The sequence below is a fragment of the Symsagittifera roscoffensis genome, chromosome 5, assembly GCF_963678635.1.
Source record: "Symsagittifera roscoffensis chromosome 5, txSymRosc1.1, whole genome shotgun sequence".
Classification (NCBI taxonomy): domain Eukaryota; kingdom Metazoa; phylum Xenacoelomorpha; order Acoela; family Convolutidae; genus Symsagittifera; species Symsagittifera roscoffensis.
In genome coordinates this window covers 31,812,161-31,829,436 of record NC_087066.1, presented here as the reverse complement: position 1 = coordinate 31,829,436, position 17,276 = coordinate 31,812,161, and the positions used below count along the sequence as shown (strand labels likewise).

Below are 17,276 nucleotides of genomic sequence, written 5' to 3'. Positions count from 1 at the left end.
AACGAAACCACGAAAGGTTTCATTTTAGTTTTTTTGAATTTTAATAAAATGAACTCCAGTTTCGATGGTAGGTTACCAAATCCGGTACTCTTGTTTCATTCCTAAAATTGTTAGTTTAATGGTAACAAACCTAAATGTCACTTGAAAGCTTAGGTTCAAATGGCCGACTATAAAAAAAATGCGTCTTGTTCAAATAGGAAATAGGCGGGACATATTATATAATTTATCTTACACGGGAACAAACAACTTAACTATTACCTCGAACTTTATAAGATGAATTTTTAGTTATTTGATTTTTCATTTTAGTTTCATTGCAAGTCATAGAAGCTTTGCTTTGCTTTCATGGAAGCATATTATGTTAAAATTTATAAGTCTTTTTTAAACTGTTTTACAGAGTATTGAAAGTTTACTTATATAAAATCCAGCATTTCAGTTGTACAAGCACCATTAAGGTCAGTTTATCGGTGAACTACTTTTTAGTTTAATTAGCCAACCTGTAAGTTTTTGTAGCACTATTTTTCGTGTTTGCCTAATTTAAATGCAGTTGCTGCTGCCTAATTGTTACCAGCCAGACTGGTTTTATATCAGAGTAAAGTCTAAATGTTTCGACTGCATTGTAGTCGTTCTGTTGTAGTTTTGATAATTTTTGTGATCAATTTCAAAATTTGAACTATTTTTTTGCCACAATAACGAAAATAACGGATCTTTTTGCTTATTCCGTGGAAAAATCAAGGTTTCAACATTTTTAACTGAAATTTTTTTCCCTCAACCAGCTTGGCTAAAATTATTCAATCAGGTTTCAGCTCCACTTAAAAATGTTTTGTTCACAATTTTCAGTCGACTTATAAATAAGCCGACTGAGACAAGACTATAGGTTGTTTGGTTAATTATTCAAATTTCCCCATAGCAGAAAAAATTTTAAAAATAGCTCCAAAATATTGACTGCCTTGTTTGAAAGTGACTAAAGAATAAAGTGATTGCATTTTCATAAACCAAACCAATCAGCGCGAACAACAATTTTTTCTCCGCATATATACTGAATATCACAAAATATCACAAAAAAGTATAGTAGAGTAGTAATAAAATGGAACCAGGAAAGTAAAATGAAATGAGGCAACCTGTTGTTTCATCAAATAACTTGTGTAGTAGTTGTGAAATATATGAATTTATACTTTACATGGGGCAAGGGCGTTTTTTTTTGAAAAAGAAAAATTTTTAGATTTGCTTGTGAATGTTTTTGGAAACATTATTGAATTTGTAAACCTAAATTTATTTCAAATAAGTTGAAGGATAGTTTAAAGATCCAGTGTTTTGCCTTAAAACGAGCAGTTTTCTAAAAGAAAATGTCATCCTTATTTGGCATCCTTTAACAAATTGCATCACACAGATTTGCATAAAAGCAGGTTACTGAAATGTATGACTGATCTTTACCTTGTAAGTAAATTTGGATGAAAAAATTTGAAGCACAAATCATAATATTTTTATTTTCAAGCCAAAACTTATAAATATACATTCTATGAAATTACCATTTACAATTTTGTCGGCTTGAGAGAATATCATAAAAGCACCAGCCTGTCGGGTAACATCTTCATGAGCAAAATCTATTCGAATGTTTTTTTTTAATTTAAATCATATAAACAAAACTCAAAAAGCACGCAAAGTTTCTTCAAATATCAAAACTAAGAAAAGAAACAGAACTTAAAAATCAAAACAATATAAATTTTTCAATTTACAAATAAATTGGAAAAAAAATAAATATATTACAGATGGTCTGATTTGTTTTGCTAATGTTTAAAAGTTTCAAAAAGACTTTGTGCAGTGTAAAAAAAATTTGGCTCAATGTAAGAAGTTCTTGCATTTGTTATTAAAGAAAATTGTTTTTTTTTTACACATGCGGATCGTAGTCTCTTATTCGTAGTCTCTTAATTTTTTTGTAACCCAAATGGTAATTATTAGAGCTAAATTTGGTGGCACCAATGTTTTCACAAAACTGGTAAAAAGACCGATCGTAAGACCGTCTACTCCCCTGTTTGTCGTATATTTGCTATTGTCTTCGAAACTTGCAGTGGGTATTCGAAAAAGCTGAAGTTTTGAATCGTTGATCGTTTCTTCGAAAATATTTTTTCTCGAAATCTACCGTGCCTAAAAAGAAACGGAGATCAAATTTTCAATTGCAACAAACGGTGTTGGGAATTGTCTCCACTCGAATAAAAACTACTACATATTTTTTGTGGAAAAAATTATAGATATACAACTTGACTAATTTTAAAAATTTGACCAATTTTTCAAAAACTTAAAAACTTTAGTTGGAAACTACCCTGCCAAATCTGTGAGAAAGGGTTTAAGTGAAAATTTCTTGCATAGTAAAATGTAGTTTTGTATTGAATTTCTGCTAGTTTTTTTAAAATTGACTTTTCTCGAAAGCCACGCCTCCAAATTTGATACTAAGATTGAAATCACAAGAACATATTGTGCAAAATTTGTCTGCACAAGAAGTTGTGCCCTTATTTTCGAAAGAATAATATTTATGGCGCTAAAAAAAGCCCAATTTTGAAATTTTGACTGCTTTTTGAAAATTTTTAGATTGTTTGTCAAAAATTTGCCGGCCGATCTGAGATTCGGAGTTGACTCAAAGGAAGATTTGCTATGAACTTTGCTGCTTAACCGAGTGGGCCCCATTATTTTTTCAGAGGAGCAATTTTGGACCTGAAAAGTTGATTTTCCGAAATAGAGAAAGCTCTGATTTTCTTGAAAACTACCGTGCCAATTGTACAATTAAGATTTCAATGCAAAGAAAAAGTTGTGGGTGTATCCCCTGCATAGGTTGATTCTAAGCAACTGTGTCAGGCAATCTGCTAGAAGGGACATAATTTTCCACGTAATCATCAAAAAGGGACAATTTGATCCGTTATGTGGACTTGGCTCAATTTCCCTAAAATGCCCGTTTTGAGGTTAAGAAAATAATCAAACGGAAATTGTTTTTTTTATTTCCCTGGCTCGAACTTTTTTCTCAAATTGCTAAATGAAAAATCAGCAAAGAATTGTTCAATTTTTAAAATTACGCATCAATTCATTTAAAACTGTCAATCAGTTAGTTACCTCCAGCTGCGACTGAACCCTCAGTCTGTTTTTCTTTGCTGCATTAACATCATACCTTGTTTTTTTTTGGTGGCTATCATGTGAAAACTCTGAGGTGATTTTGGCGAAGACGCAGATTCTTAATCTCGAAGTCAAGGCTTCAATACCAGAACCTAGCAGAGTTTTTTGTCTCATAGTTTTTTTCTTTTTTTGTTTCATTTTCGACCTTCTAAGAGCTACATTTTGTCGCTGTTTTGCATGAGTTTGCAAAGTGCAGCTCTGTCTCTGTGCTTGATTATGCAGTGATTATTTTTTGCACTTGTATATGACCTTAAAATCATGTTTTTAATTACACAAATCTTATGGATCATTTTACTATACTTAGAAGATAATTGTTTTTTACTGGACAGTGAGTTGTGTGTTCAAAAACCTGTAAGTAGTCATTTTTTGCTTTTCAGGCCAAGTTTCACGTCCGATTGTTTGTTGTTTTTCTTAGACCTAGCTGCCCCTCCTCCAGTTTAAACTAAAAAAAAACTTTACAAATTAAGATTATTTCTGATGATTGTTTTTCAGTTGCTTTAAAAGGTCGATTTTGAAATAGAACTAAAAATTGAAGCTAAATCTCCTTGAACTTTAGTTTGAAAGCAGACTTAATCGCAGGCTGTAATTTTTTCTAAAATTTTTTGCTTTATACTTTTTGTGCGAGATCAGAATCATTGATTATGATCTTTTCTGCTTTCATTTTAAAAAACAAAAATTGACACACAGCGCTTCAAATCACTTGCGGTACAACACAAACATTGGAAAGTGGTTAGCAGAAATAAAAAAGAGGTGAAAGCCACCGAGTCGAGAAATTGCAAAAAATATATGCCAACACTCGTTTCATTAATATTTGTCCTTAATTTTCTCAAATGAAATTCAATAGAATGAAAAGCTGTCGAGAAACAAGAATGCCAGCCCTAATTTTTGCTACGTAACAAAATTTAGAGAATGGCTGGGGCTGATTGCAAGGATGAAATTTAACTATCCAACAGAGGGGAAGCAAAACTGCAGTACATGTGGATGTGATACTGCGGTTGAATGATTAATAATTGTTGTGACTGATAATGAGTGTAATTTTGTGTGAATTGATCAGCATTTCTTTCTACAAAAAAAAAATTTTTATTGAAAAAGTAATCTTTGTCATTAAATAGAAAAATGCAAGTCTTGAAACTCATTTACTTGCACTATAAACAATTTTCGTGTTGGCATTCGGGTTGTCAGAACAGAACTGAGTCTTCCAAAATTTTGTGCTAGGAAACTAAAACGACTAAATAAGCAGGCGGACGATAATACTCTGTATGAAAATGCAGAAATTTCAAGTTTGCATGCAGAAGTTTGAGTTTAAATTTAAAACTGCCAGCAGTCCAAATAATTCAGTGATTCTGTTACACAACTCACTCACCTGAAAAATGGATGTTCCTATTGGTTAACGCTTGCTAATTGCAAGTCAAAATGCTGGGGAAAAAACAGAAAAACACACTCTTGAGCCTTTGTAGACAAGAGTTTCGCCAAAAAAATGTTTAAAAAGTGTCGCCTTTGCCTGCAAAAAAAATGTAGAAAACAATTGATTGATCAAAACTTTAAAATCATCAAAAAATGTTGAAGAAAGTGTTTGGTTTTTTATTTTAAAATTCGATGTGACCGTAACTCGAATCACTTGCAATGATATTTTTCATATGTTTTTCATACATATAAGTTGAAACAACTTCAGGTGCTGATCTAGGATTTTCTCTAGGGGAGGGTGGGTGTTCAAAAAATTTTGCAAATTTTGTCGACCTTTTTTTTGTACCAAAGTGAATTTCCGAGCTCTCCAAAGCACTAAACCCTGCTTTGATAAAAATTTCTGCGCCGCAGGCAAAAGTTTGAAAAACAGGCCTAAAAACTCGTTTTTAGGCACTTTTTGAAAAATTTGTCCAAAAAAATCACGTTTTTTCGGCGCGCGCTTCCCCCTAAAAATTTGTATATATTGGCGCCCAAGGCTCTTTTAGAACGTGTTTAGGGTCCGTTACTAAAAATGGATATCTCAAAATAGTACAACGGAGGGACCCATTGCGTCGGCAGGGGTTCGAATCCCTGAATGGAAGGCGTCCTCCCCTCCCCTCCCCCCCCCCCTTAACCCGCACTACTATTACACTTAAGAGGCATAAATTAGAAACAAAAAAAAACTCTGGCTACTTAGATTGAAGATGGACCTAACTTCAGTCAATCTGTAAACAAAAAAAATACCCGGGTTGACCAAAACTTCTAATCATACAATTTCCATTTATGAAAAACTTCTTGTCATACAATTCCATACAATGCCATACGTACAGAACATTGTATGAAATCTCTATGATAAACATTTTTCCATTTATGAAAATTGTATGATAGGTGTTTTTCCATAATCCAAAAATTTTGATTTTTTCTTTCTAAATTTAGTTTCTGAAAAATTTCCGGTTGTGTTTGCAACCGAACACAAGTGACAAAGACCTTGGTTACTCAAAACACCAAAGGTTGGACGGTCTTGCATTTACAATGCATAGCAAACGACCTGAATTTGGATGTTTTTCACAATTGATATAACAAAAGTAACGAACTTTTATTTTTTGGCAAAATTTTTTAATGATGATTATTTTAAATTTTTGATTTTTCAAGTTATCAGACATTGATCAAGGCTCACATTAACACCCCATACAAAAGAAATAGGAATTTTCAGCGTTTTTGAAAAAAACATTTTAGTGAAAAGAAAATAAAAGCCAATTTTATCGTATCCAGGACTAAGTTATGCACACAAAATATTAAATTTTGCATGCAAAAAAAAACTTCGAAAAATGTTTGTTTGCGTACGAAATTCGATTTGCGGTTGAAAAATAAAACAAAAAATTTTTTGGGCCAAATTTTCAAAATTACTAAGTCGCCATCAAAAAAATGCCAGTCATACAATTCCCATATATGGGAATTGTATGATAATCATTTTTTTCAAAAAACGAGAACCTCAGTTTTTTATCACCAGACTGTTTTATAAGAATCAAACATCCACAGAAATAAGTTTATACCAGTTTTCAACCATTTTTAGAAATTGTATGAAAATTGTATGACAAGCATTTTTCCATACACCTGATGTATGGAATTGTATGATAACCATTTTTGGTGTATGGAGGTCAACCCGGGTACGGAAAAAGCTAGTACCCGTTTGCCATGCCCGATCATTGCGACAGCAAATAATTGTTAGACTCATCTAAGAAAACTGAAAAAAAATTGATTATAATGGATTTTTGAAGTCTAAAACATTGTCAATATAATTGATTCCCAGGTTAGGCTTAGACAACAAAATTGGACAAAAAAGTGGATATAAATCAATTTTTTCTCGCCAAACATGCAATATAATTCATTTAAAATCCATTATAATGGATTATAAAAACAAGTACAAAATTATATTAAAATGAATTTTTTCTACTTTATTGTCGTTTCGCGTCGCCAAAAATATTGCAAGAATTTCTGCATTTAACAAATAAGTAATGCAAAATTTTTGCAAAGTGAGTGTACATCCTACTCCTTTTCTAAACCTTAATCGATTTTTTTTTTCACTTTTATGGACACTGACAAAAAACTCAACTTTAATGGATTTTTCTGACTTTGTTGAGATGCGAAATCCAGCGCATATAAAGTCTTTTTTATGTTTCAAGCATTACGAGGCGAAACTGTGCATTTTGTGCATTTTAAGCAGATTCCGCAACAAGGACGCTCCCTTTGTTCTTCTTTTATTCTTTACTTTCCTTTGATCGTTCTGACACAATTTTAACATGTTTAAAGACTTGTCTCTGGAATCCAGGAACATACAGACACAAAATTGTGCGCCTATCCACGATTATTATTCATGCAACTCCAATGCGGGTAGTTTTGATTTACATCGTAAGAAATTATCGCTTCTGTCTAGCAGTCGATAAAAGAAGATTTTCAAAGGAGATTAGAGACATAATTCTGAGAAATTAATTTGGTATCATTTTTTATAAATCTGAGAAGTATTTGATTTTTTTTCAACGCGTAGTAACTGAGTTATGTTTGATCATTTTACTGTACATGTTCCCGAAATGAAACTTTTGTTTTCAGCAAAATGACGTTCATATGTAAAAAAAATTTAACTTTAATAACCACGTGCTGTATTATGCTTTTCTACCGCAGGTCGCTGAAATTAACTTATAATACAGTACATTCACTCAATACTTTTGCTTGTTTAGTAGAGTAAATCGAATTTATTTTTACTTGCTTATGATATTGTGCGTTTTGACAAAACACAGATTGAAGAAACTGTCCAATCAAAAAAACTGCCAAAAAAACATCTGTTTTGCCTGTCTTTTTGTGTCGTGTTTCTTGCCATGAGAAAACAATTTCAGAAATAATTAACAAGGTACAAATTTCTTAAGAGCTTAACTGTTCAATTTTTTCTTTATAGTTGGGGGGATTCTTTACAAGGTACTATAGGATGGGGGGGGGAATAGCTAACAAGATCCAAAGTTTTTTATGTAATAGAGCGTGCACCTTGCTGAACTAGTTTGAACAAAAAAGAAGTTTTTGTTTCCCCGCCAACTCAAGTAAATTTTAATACTTACTGAAGATCTCAATTTAAATTGTAAATAATTGAAATGTTTAAAAAACATATTACGGTTGATGAAAAGAGCAATTTTAAACTTAAGCCGTGCTAATAAGATTACTTCTTACCTGAATTATTAGAAAACTTATGTTCTCGTCTGAACAGAAAAGCAGAGAAGACGAAGCACATTTGTCGCTAAATTTGAAGCGTAGGCAGTAATTGATAATATTTCCCCTAATTTACCACCAAATAGTTGAGGATTCTTCCAAAAACTCAAAGGTTAGTTATTATAGTCAGATAAACCAATTCTTCAGAACCTATTTTTGACAATGGTTCCACTACATCAGTAGCCTGTTAGTCGGTGCAAAATATAACGTAACTTACTCAAAATTTGCGAAGAACCGATATACATATTTACCCTTGCGACAAGCAAATGTATTGCAATCGGGTACGTGCTAGACTTTGTTCCCCGTATATAAACTTGTTCACAAACGATTATCAGTATATTTTTTATATCAATTGGTCAAATGATTATCAGTATATTTTGTACCCATTGGTTCATACGCATGCTTAATTGTTAGCATGGTTGCTGTATTGGCCTTGTGTTTACGTTAAGAGTTGTTTTTAATATTTTATCAGATTCGATAAATTTTGGTAGATTTTCGGCACTGAAGTTGTTCGGCTTTAATTTTGTCTACTTAATTTCTTAATGTTTTTTTATCTATTATTTATGTTAGTTTTAGTTTCAACCTGTCAGAACCTGTTTTTTTCTGCTTTTTTCTGAATTCTGCTTTTTTGGACAATCATCCGTCTTTTTCGTTTTTTTTGGCTTAGTTCCCGTTGTGCAGAATTTTTTTGAGGGTTCAATTTTTTTTCTACTTTTCTGAAGACTATTAATGGACGTATTTGAGCTATCGGCTTTTTGCAAGATTTTTAAAAAAATATTTTGCTATATCGGTTAATGAGCAACGAGTTATCACGCATCCAATTAAAAATCTTGTTTTTAGCATTGCTGGGTTATTACCGCGACTTAATTTTTATTCCAATACAATTTCAACGTTCAGTTGTTTTTTGGCATGTTGTTTTTTTTAAAATGATTTTTTTTCCAGACAAATTGTTACAAAGATAAAAACAAGTTAGTAGATTTGGCTTTTCACGACACTTTTTTATGATTTTTGTTTTACGGCAGTCTTCTCATTTTTTTTCTCCTAGTCTGTGCTGTTGGGTTACTGTTGCACTTCTAATTTTCTGCTTTATGGTTGTCGACTTAAACTCTGTCGGTTTAGTTGACGAATTAGGTCTTGCATTCAGTACATATAAAGCACTCGTGGACAATATATAGGCAGTACATTTCGGTTGATTTTCAGCTTATTATTTGTCGGGTGTAGTTTTGTCGGAATTTCTAATATTTTGTTTCCTACAAATTTTTGGTTTTGTTTCGAGGTCGATAAGACTCCGGCTCCGTATTTTCGAATGCTCAATATCAACCTCACAAGGCCTTCTTACTCTTGAAAAAAACTTAAATTAATGTAATCTTGAAAAAAAAAGTTTCTTTTTATTCATTTAAAAAAAAATCGTTTTTCTAGTTTTTCTTTTTTGTCTTCGCTCGTAGTCTCGTTTGCTACTTCTTCAGTTCCATACTGTTTTAATCTTGTACTTGTTGCATCGCAAGTGGCGCGAAACGAAGCTTCGCCTCTGTGTGAAAAAATTTTGATTACCGTATCATTTCTAATGCCAAGCTTTTCTAAACAATGGAGCAACTAGCGCGTCTCAATTCAGTTTTTATTGATTTCAGAATCGAATTTTTCTGCCGCCTAGGCGCCGAGTTATTACAAACATTAATATTTTCAGGAAAAATTTGGCAGTTTTTTATGACCCATCTATAAACTTTTTCGAAAAGCGCCTTGAGCAGGATTGTACACTAAATTTGAGCTGTGAGCGCGAGCCATATAGCACGCAATAGCTATTCCAAATAGGCCAAATTGGCATTGCAAGGGATTTAAGAAGGCGTGCAAGGGCATTTGCGTATGCTTCATGTGATTCGACCCTCTCATCACCGTTCCCCAGCCCCATGGATACTATTTTACGACATCTATTTTGAGCAACCGACCAAAAACTTTTTCAACTGCAATATATGTAACTTTGAGGAGCGTTCTTGTCAAAACTACCCTTCAAGTGCCCTGCAAAGTCATTTGTGCTTTTTTCAAAATTATAGGGCAGGGTTTTATGGAAGCTGGAAAAATAATTTTGGTCGATCAAAAAAAGTCGACAAATAATAGAACCCTCCTTTCTCTTTTCATCGAATCCTGTACACGCCACTGCAAAAAAAAATGTTTTCTTTTTTATTTAAAATATGTTTCAAAAATTTTGTCGACCTTTTTTTTTAGGTCGATTCCTAATTGATTTTCTGAGCTCTCCCAAATCTTTATAAAAACCTTACATGTATTTCGATAAAACTTTCTGCGCCGCAGGCCAATTTTTCAAAAAAATCAGGCCAAAAAAACTGTCAAAATTAGAATATAAATTTAAGGTCAGTCAGTCAAAAATGAATGTCTCAAAATAATTCAAGAAAGGAGCCCCCTCGCCCCCTCCCCCTCGCCTAAGTCCGCTGGTGATTAGAAATGCTAGTAATGATGTTGAAATTATTGCTACATTAGCACATTAACATTACTTTACTTTTCAGATAGTGTTGAATTTTTCTTTATAAAATGGCGGCTGCTGTAAGCGATGAATCGACTAGACTATGCAGTAGCTGCGAAGAGTCAATCGCAGCAGACCTTCTCTACAAATGCACTCAATGCAACGTCTCAGATGATCCAACAAAACCAGTCGAGTTTCTCTGCGATGTTTGCGTTGGGTTTCACATAAAGAAGAGCCACAACGTGCTGGACCATAGAAACATGGAACCCGCTGTATGTCCGGATCACAAGCAACTCTGCCTAGACTACTGCATCACATGTAGCGAAACTTTCTGCTCCAAATGTCTGGAAAAGCATCGTAAACATGACACTATGTTGCTGGGCAAAAAAGCATCTGAATTGCGATCAAAAGTGTTCGAATTGCTGACTGATTGGGAAAAAAATGAAAAAGTGGCTCTTAAAAAAAGCGAAGATGTTTTGAGCATTGTTGATGTCCATGAAAAAGAAGTTGAACAGATGATTAAAGAAGTGGAATCTACACTGGATAATGTGAAACATACTCTAATTACAGAAATTAGGGCCAAGTTCACAGAGTTCTCAGATGCACGGAAATGGTTGAAAGACCACGTTCAAAAAATAGGCCAAACCCAAACTGATTTGCGAGGTTTGCTTTGCAAGTCAAACGGAACTCTTGTTACTTCTTTTTCAGCTGTTGAAGCTGACATTGAATCTTTCACTATGTCCCATTTGGAAGTTGAAAAGTACCACATGAATGAAGAAAAGTTTGAAACGCGCAAAGGATTCAAATTATTGATTAAAAAAACTCTTACTGCATTAACAAAAGAACTGAACTTGCCTGAGGTGAAAAATGAAAATCCTGGACCAGCTGTTGTGAAAAAATCGCAGCCCGAATTGAAGGCGGGAAAAGTGAAAAAGACCAAATCTTCATCGGAACTGAAATTTAAGTCAGTTGTTGGCTGTTTCACTGACGATTGTTACGAAGTTACTCAAAAAGGTCAAATTGTAGAAGTTCGAATTTTTTGGAGTCAGATACAGTTTTCGTCGAGCAAGTTTTCTACACAACGAGAAACTGCGTGGTGTTTGTTGTTGGCCGTTGTCCTTCTGAGACGCAAGGAAATAATACAAAAAGAGCTTTTTACGTGATCGATTTCCAGGAAAAGAATCAGTGGCATGAGACGTCCTATCCAAATGACATGCAACACGTGCTTGCGCCTTGCGATTTAGATAGGATGGGTTCGTTTGTTTGGTTTTCTTGGGATTCAGAGGCCAAACAAATCCGAGTGCAGCCAAACAAGAAGAATGATAACGCTTTTTATGTAGCTGCGTGTCAGAGTAAGCCTCTCAGCAACGTTACCTGTGATTCTTCTTCTTATTGCTTTTTTGACAGAGTTAGTGAGAAAATTATCATTGCACGGCGCTCCATCCACTTAACGTTCCCTCAGCCTTGTCACCATCCAATCCATGAGCACATAGATTCAATATCTTCTTTCTCCCGTGAAAAAACCATCATAATCGTCACGGGGTCTGTAGATTCTAAGGCTTCATCTGTTTATTATGGCAACTTTGACATCACTGACTCTCTGTATAAGTGGGAGAATCACGCCAGAATAAATTGGTACTCAAAAGAATGCTCAATTCCATTCATATTCAATTATGTATTGGAACCTGTGAACAATAATGATGATGATGTTTTGTTTCTCATAGAAGACAACAATGTTGAATTTGATCAAATGTTCCTATGGTGAATAATACAGTCCACTTCCGTACGTATGAGCAGGTGCCTCAATTTTAATTCAAAAAACTAATTTTGATTCTAACCAGGCAGCTGTTTAAAAAAATTTGCGTATTAAGTAGTTTTAAAGTCAAAGGCTCTTTTCCTCTTTCCCTCCATCTTTCAAAATACCGACTTTCTGTTGGTTGTACACAGGGGCGGATCTAGGATTTTCTCGAGGGGGCGGCGGATTTTAAAAAAAAATTTGAAATTTTCTGAGCTCTCGTAAAGCACTACAACGACCATGTTTTTGCCAAAATTTCTGCGCCGCAAGCAAAATTTTGAAAAAAACACAAAAAGGGCGTTTTTAGGCACTTTTTGGAAAACTTTGACCAAAAAATCGCGTTTTTTTGGAGCGCGCTCCCACCTGAAAATTAGCATATATTGGCGCCAAAGCGGCTTTTAGAAAAATTTTAGGGTCAGTTAGCCAAAAATGGGTATCTCAAAATAGTACAAAGTGGGATCCTGTGGGTCGGCATTGGGTCGAATCCCTGAAAAGATGAAGCGCCCCCCCTAAATCCGCACATGGTTGTACGCATTATTATGGCTATATGCGTCATGTTACGATGTGAAGTATGAAGCCCAAATCTGTTCACAGTTATTAGTTTATTCACCATGCCAAATTTCATTGCATTATGATAAAAGTTAAAAAACTTTTCAAAACTGAATTTGGCCCTTTTTCCTTTTCCCCCACCTCACATAAGCATGAATTTTATGGTGTAATGAGGGGTATTATAAGGTTAATTATGAAGACCAAATATGTTTGTCATGGCCTAAATAGTTTGAATGCCAATTTTCGTAACATTCGGATAACGTGAACAAAATTTCACTAGTAAAATTTTGCAGGTTGGGGGGGGGGGGGGGGGGGGGGGGGAGGAAAAAGAGCCCTGAATTTAAAAAGGGAAGGGGAACTGGAAAACAGTCAACTCAAATATGTAAATTGAAGGTCACAATTTTTTTATTAAATGAAATTGAAAATAGCTCTGCTAACATTTTACGTTTTGAAAAGTCTAAGATGTTTCATTATGGCTCAAAAAAATTGCTCAGCTAGGCTTAAAGTAGGAAAAATTTTAAGGCTCAATTATCAATTGGATGCAATTAAGCCTTTAATCGATTTTTAGAACGCATCTTTATTAACTGACACTGAAGCTCAACTGGAACGATGGTTTCAAACGAAGTCCCTGCTTTGAAACTTCCAAAAAAAAAAGATTCAAATCATGAGTTGAATACAACACAGAAATGCTCATTGTTCATTTACTTAAAAATTGTTAAATCAGGGTGTCGTTGTGACCCATCGGTAGAGAGTGGGTTCAAATTGCACGTGTGCTGTAATTTACAAAGTGAGCTCTTTTAAGACAGCCATTAGCTTAGTTAACCTTAAATAGTTAACGTTTTGGTTAGGCTTCTGACTGGTTAACTAAAAAAATCTAATGTTTATGCCAAAATACATGACTTCATAGTCATCGCATCTGATGAACTTAGCTTACTAAATGTTTGTAGGCTCTAACAACTTGATCAACTTTCACAATCTAATTGTTTCGAAAATATTCAAAACCTCAGTGAAATATTGCAGCTAGCCATGAACTAAATGATCTCAATCATCTTCCAGGAAGTTCTTCCTAGTCCAAAAGTTTTGTTAAGACTCAGAGTGGAAATGGAAACATTGAACTCTTTGACTCACTTAATCAAATCTATGAAAAAATCTCACTAAAAATTATAACATAGCTATTTTGAAAAACGGAAAACGGTCCAAAAAACGGAAAAATCGATCACATTTTTGGAATATTTGTTTGGAATATGAATTACAAGGAAAGTGTTTCAATACGATAATGCACTTAAAAACCTTCAAAATTTATTTGAGGTAGTCAATATCGGTTGAAAAAGAATATCAACTAATACATAGTTTTTTCCTATTCACTGCGCGAGAAGGCCTGAACAAAAACGACAGTTTTATTCAGGGGTCGAAAACCATCTGTGTCTATTCAAGACAGTACACAAGGATAATATACAAAGCAAGCGTTTGCTAACAACGCTGTGGGAATTACGTTAGGTAGTTTCAATTTTTCGTGAATTCCATTTCATTTTTCTAGTCTATTCTCAAGTTTTGTTTTATGTATTTTATCAGTTTTCGGAGGGCTTTTTTAAGGCAATGATCCATAAATAGGAAACCTAATTGAACCGCACGAACACCTGGTTCATCCGCTATGGCTCTCTTTAGGTTCCCTGGAACCTGAACCTGGAGCAGTTTCATAAGATAGCTGTCTCCTTAAATTCTACTCAGAAGAAATCAATAAACCGCAATAAAATCATTTCAACTTGAATTTAAATTTTTTTGATGAAAAGCTGTCCTTAAAATTAGGGACTGTTGCTGGCCTAAGCCAAAAGTTGCTCGATTCACGAATTCCAAGTGCGAGTTCGTGAACCATGCTAAGAATTCGCACTTAAATTTTTGAGGCCCATAACTGGCGAATGCCTACAAACTTGGCTGCAGTAGCTTGAAAAGGCTCCCAAGCTGCTTAAAAGAGGAACGCTGTAGCTAGACGAAAGCTCAAGGTTCTTTGTGCCTGACAAATTGTCATACTGAATCTCTTTTTGCCAATCCGGGAGGTTGGTGTTATATTGATTTTCAAAAGAATTTTTTTTTTGGAATTATTATTATGATGATTATTATCATGACTCTGCAACTCAAAAGAATTGAGGGAATTTCTCCCGAAAGTTAAAAGAGATTAGCAATACAGGATGGACAATCGCAATGCAGCTCTTTTCTTCGTTGTACACGCTGTGGAAATAAAAAAACACTAAAAAAATGGAAGAACGGTTGACTAGGTGCTGACATCTTCTCCAGAAAAGACTATTTGTTTTCTTCAATTTAGTGGGCGGACAGTGAAAACGAAGGTTAAATGGATGGATTATCCAAAAGTTTCCGAAAAAATTATACTCGCGAATTAGCAATGAAAACAAACAAAACTGCTCGTACTGGGCGAAACGTCGAAAATCTGTCTGCAATTTGAGGTCTGGTCTTTGGAGTAGTTTGTGCTTGAAAATGGAGGAAATTTTGAAAAAAAAAAAAACAATTTCGAAAACATTTTTTTTTCTGAAAACCATCCTTCACACGTTATGTAAAATACAAACTTACATAATTCACATGAAACTAACTTAAAAATAGACCAAATAGCATGCCCCAATTCAGTTCGTACAAGTTTCTAAGATGGATTATATAACCGCTCACTCTTTTTAGCACGAATTTTTTCGAGCGTGAATTAGCTCAAATTAGTCATCTGTAACTCCCGTAACCTTGAGAAAAATGATTCCAGGTGAAATCTTTTTTTTAGACAACAAAACCACATGATTTCATAAAATTCAACAAAAAATGCTAGTTATAAAATCGAAACTTGTATGGAGAAAAAAAAACACCTCGAGCACAAATATTGCGCCATTTATTTGAAAGTCGGAACAAAACAGTAGAAAAATCGAACAAAGCATGTAAACGAAAGTTTGACATGAAAACTATTTTTTTTTGTAAATTTGAAAGCTTTTTTAAAATTCATAGGATAAGAGTCACCGCTGGTTGTGATTGTTTTGTCCATTGTTGAAAAACAAACCACGTTGCCTCAGTGTTGACATAATGGCATTGGTATACACATTTTTGTTTAACTCTAAAATCTAAAGACCGATAAAGGTAAACTCATAATTTGTTAATATACTGAAAAGGTCTATCAACAATTCAAAAAAAAATACAATCTATTATGAAATACGATTTCACAAGCTCGGCTGCAGGTCAATAGTCAATTATATCACGTGATTTTGGTGTCGTATATCGGGACAGAAGGGCTTTAGTCGGTGAATGACAGTCAAACGCAAATTTGCTGACAGGTTTAGGGTCCCCTGCAGTGTTTGACTTCCGCGAACCAATTGTTGTTACGATCACAAAGTTTCATGGAGATCCATCAGCCTCATAAAGGGTGAAGTGCACTCTTCGTTCTCTTTAAAAAGAGATCTTGTAGAAGAATGTCAAGAATGAGATATCGGCCAATTGTCTTCCTTTTGGGGTCTTGTTAACTATCGTTATGGCACTTTCTAAAGAATTGGCCCTCCTATAAAAAAAAATTAAACAATTAAGCATACACAAACTTTGTACCTTGTGGACAAATAACCCCCTCCCCTATTGCTACAGGGGAGAATATATGTAACAAGTTTTTTTGAAAAGATGTCAGGTAGTTGTCACAAATAGCAAATTATATTTTTGATACGTTAGAGTTGACCCCCTAAGCGATGCAGGTCACTCGATGAGAAGAAGTCCGTACTATAGTGCCAGCATAATTCTGACAATTTTAGGCACATAAACAAGTGTTATATATTAGATTGAGACTACACGACAACTTAGGGAACTCCTGGAGAATACCTCAAAGGCCTCAGAAACATACCGTTCAATATGTTCACTTTGCTATCACGGAAACAGGCGAAAGTGGAAGCAACCGAGTTTTTTCAAGCCGCAGTACGAGACCTCGCATAAGTTAGGAAATTGAACACGGCTGTAAATACATTATTAAGGGACATATTTACTCTTAACATAAGCAATCCTGAAACTCAAAAAGACCCGTTGAAAGTCACGGCAGCCTCGCAGCATTGTCTAATCTAAAAAAACTTGAAAAATAATATTCCGGACCAATCGAAATTGTTATGAAATTTCGGGGGCAATACAACAAAATGACGGCGGTTACAGTTCCACATTCAGGAACAAATAGAAGCTGAACTGAAACGCTTACAAAACATCAAACACAAAATTATACACAAATTAAACACGAAAAAACTTCTAACAATTGATTCTTTCCCCTATTGTCATTGTAGTAGAAAAAACCGAAAAATAGCTCTTGATTCAAAGGAACTTAAGAATTTCAAATCGGATCTATTTGACAATCTCCCTCCTCCCCCCTATTGTATCTACTAATGCATCTCCTCCACCCCTATAAACAAACACAGTAAATTAGCACTAGAGCTTGTATTGAGAGTTCGAGTGTTGCTGCATTCTGATTGATGGGGGGTGGTGTTGAGATTGTTAAGTAGATCCTTCAAATCTGATAGATTGCATAGCGCAAAAAAAAAGAGAAAGAAAAAAAAATCATAGCGCAAAAAAAGAACAAACGCTATAGTTCTC

The 17,276-nt window shown here is 34.4% G+C and overlaps 2 protein-coding genes across 2 annotated transcripts in view; both read left to right on the top strand.

The window, feature by feature from the left end:
* Positions 1-17,276, top strand: part of LOC134845485 (acylamino-acid-releasing enzyme-like) — a 284,730-nt gene that overhangs the window by 45,127 nt on the left and 222,327 nt on the right. The window lies entirely within an intron of this gene.
* LOC134845952 (uncharacterized) lies at positions 7,322-12,175 on the top strand. The gene is made up of 2 exons (XM_063863088.1): positions 7,322-7,507; positions 10,374-12,175. The coding sequence occupies exon 2, from the start codon at positions 10,399-10,401 to the stop codon at positions 11,491-11,493; it is 1,095 nt and encodes a 364-aa protein (XP_063719158.1). The 5' UTR covers positions 7,322-7,507; positions 10,374-10,398; the 3' UTR covers positions 11,494-12,175.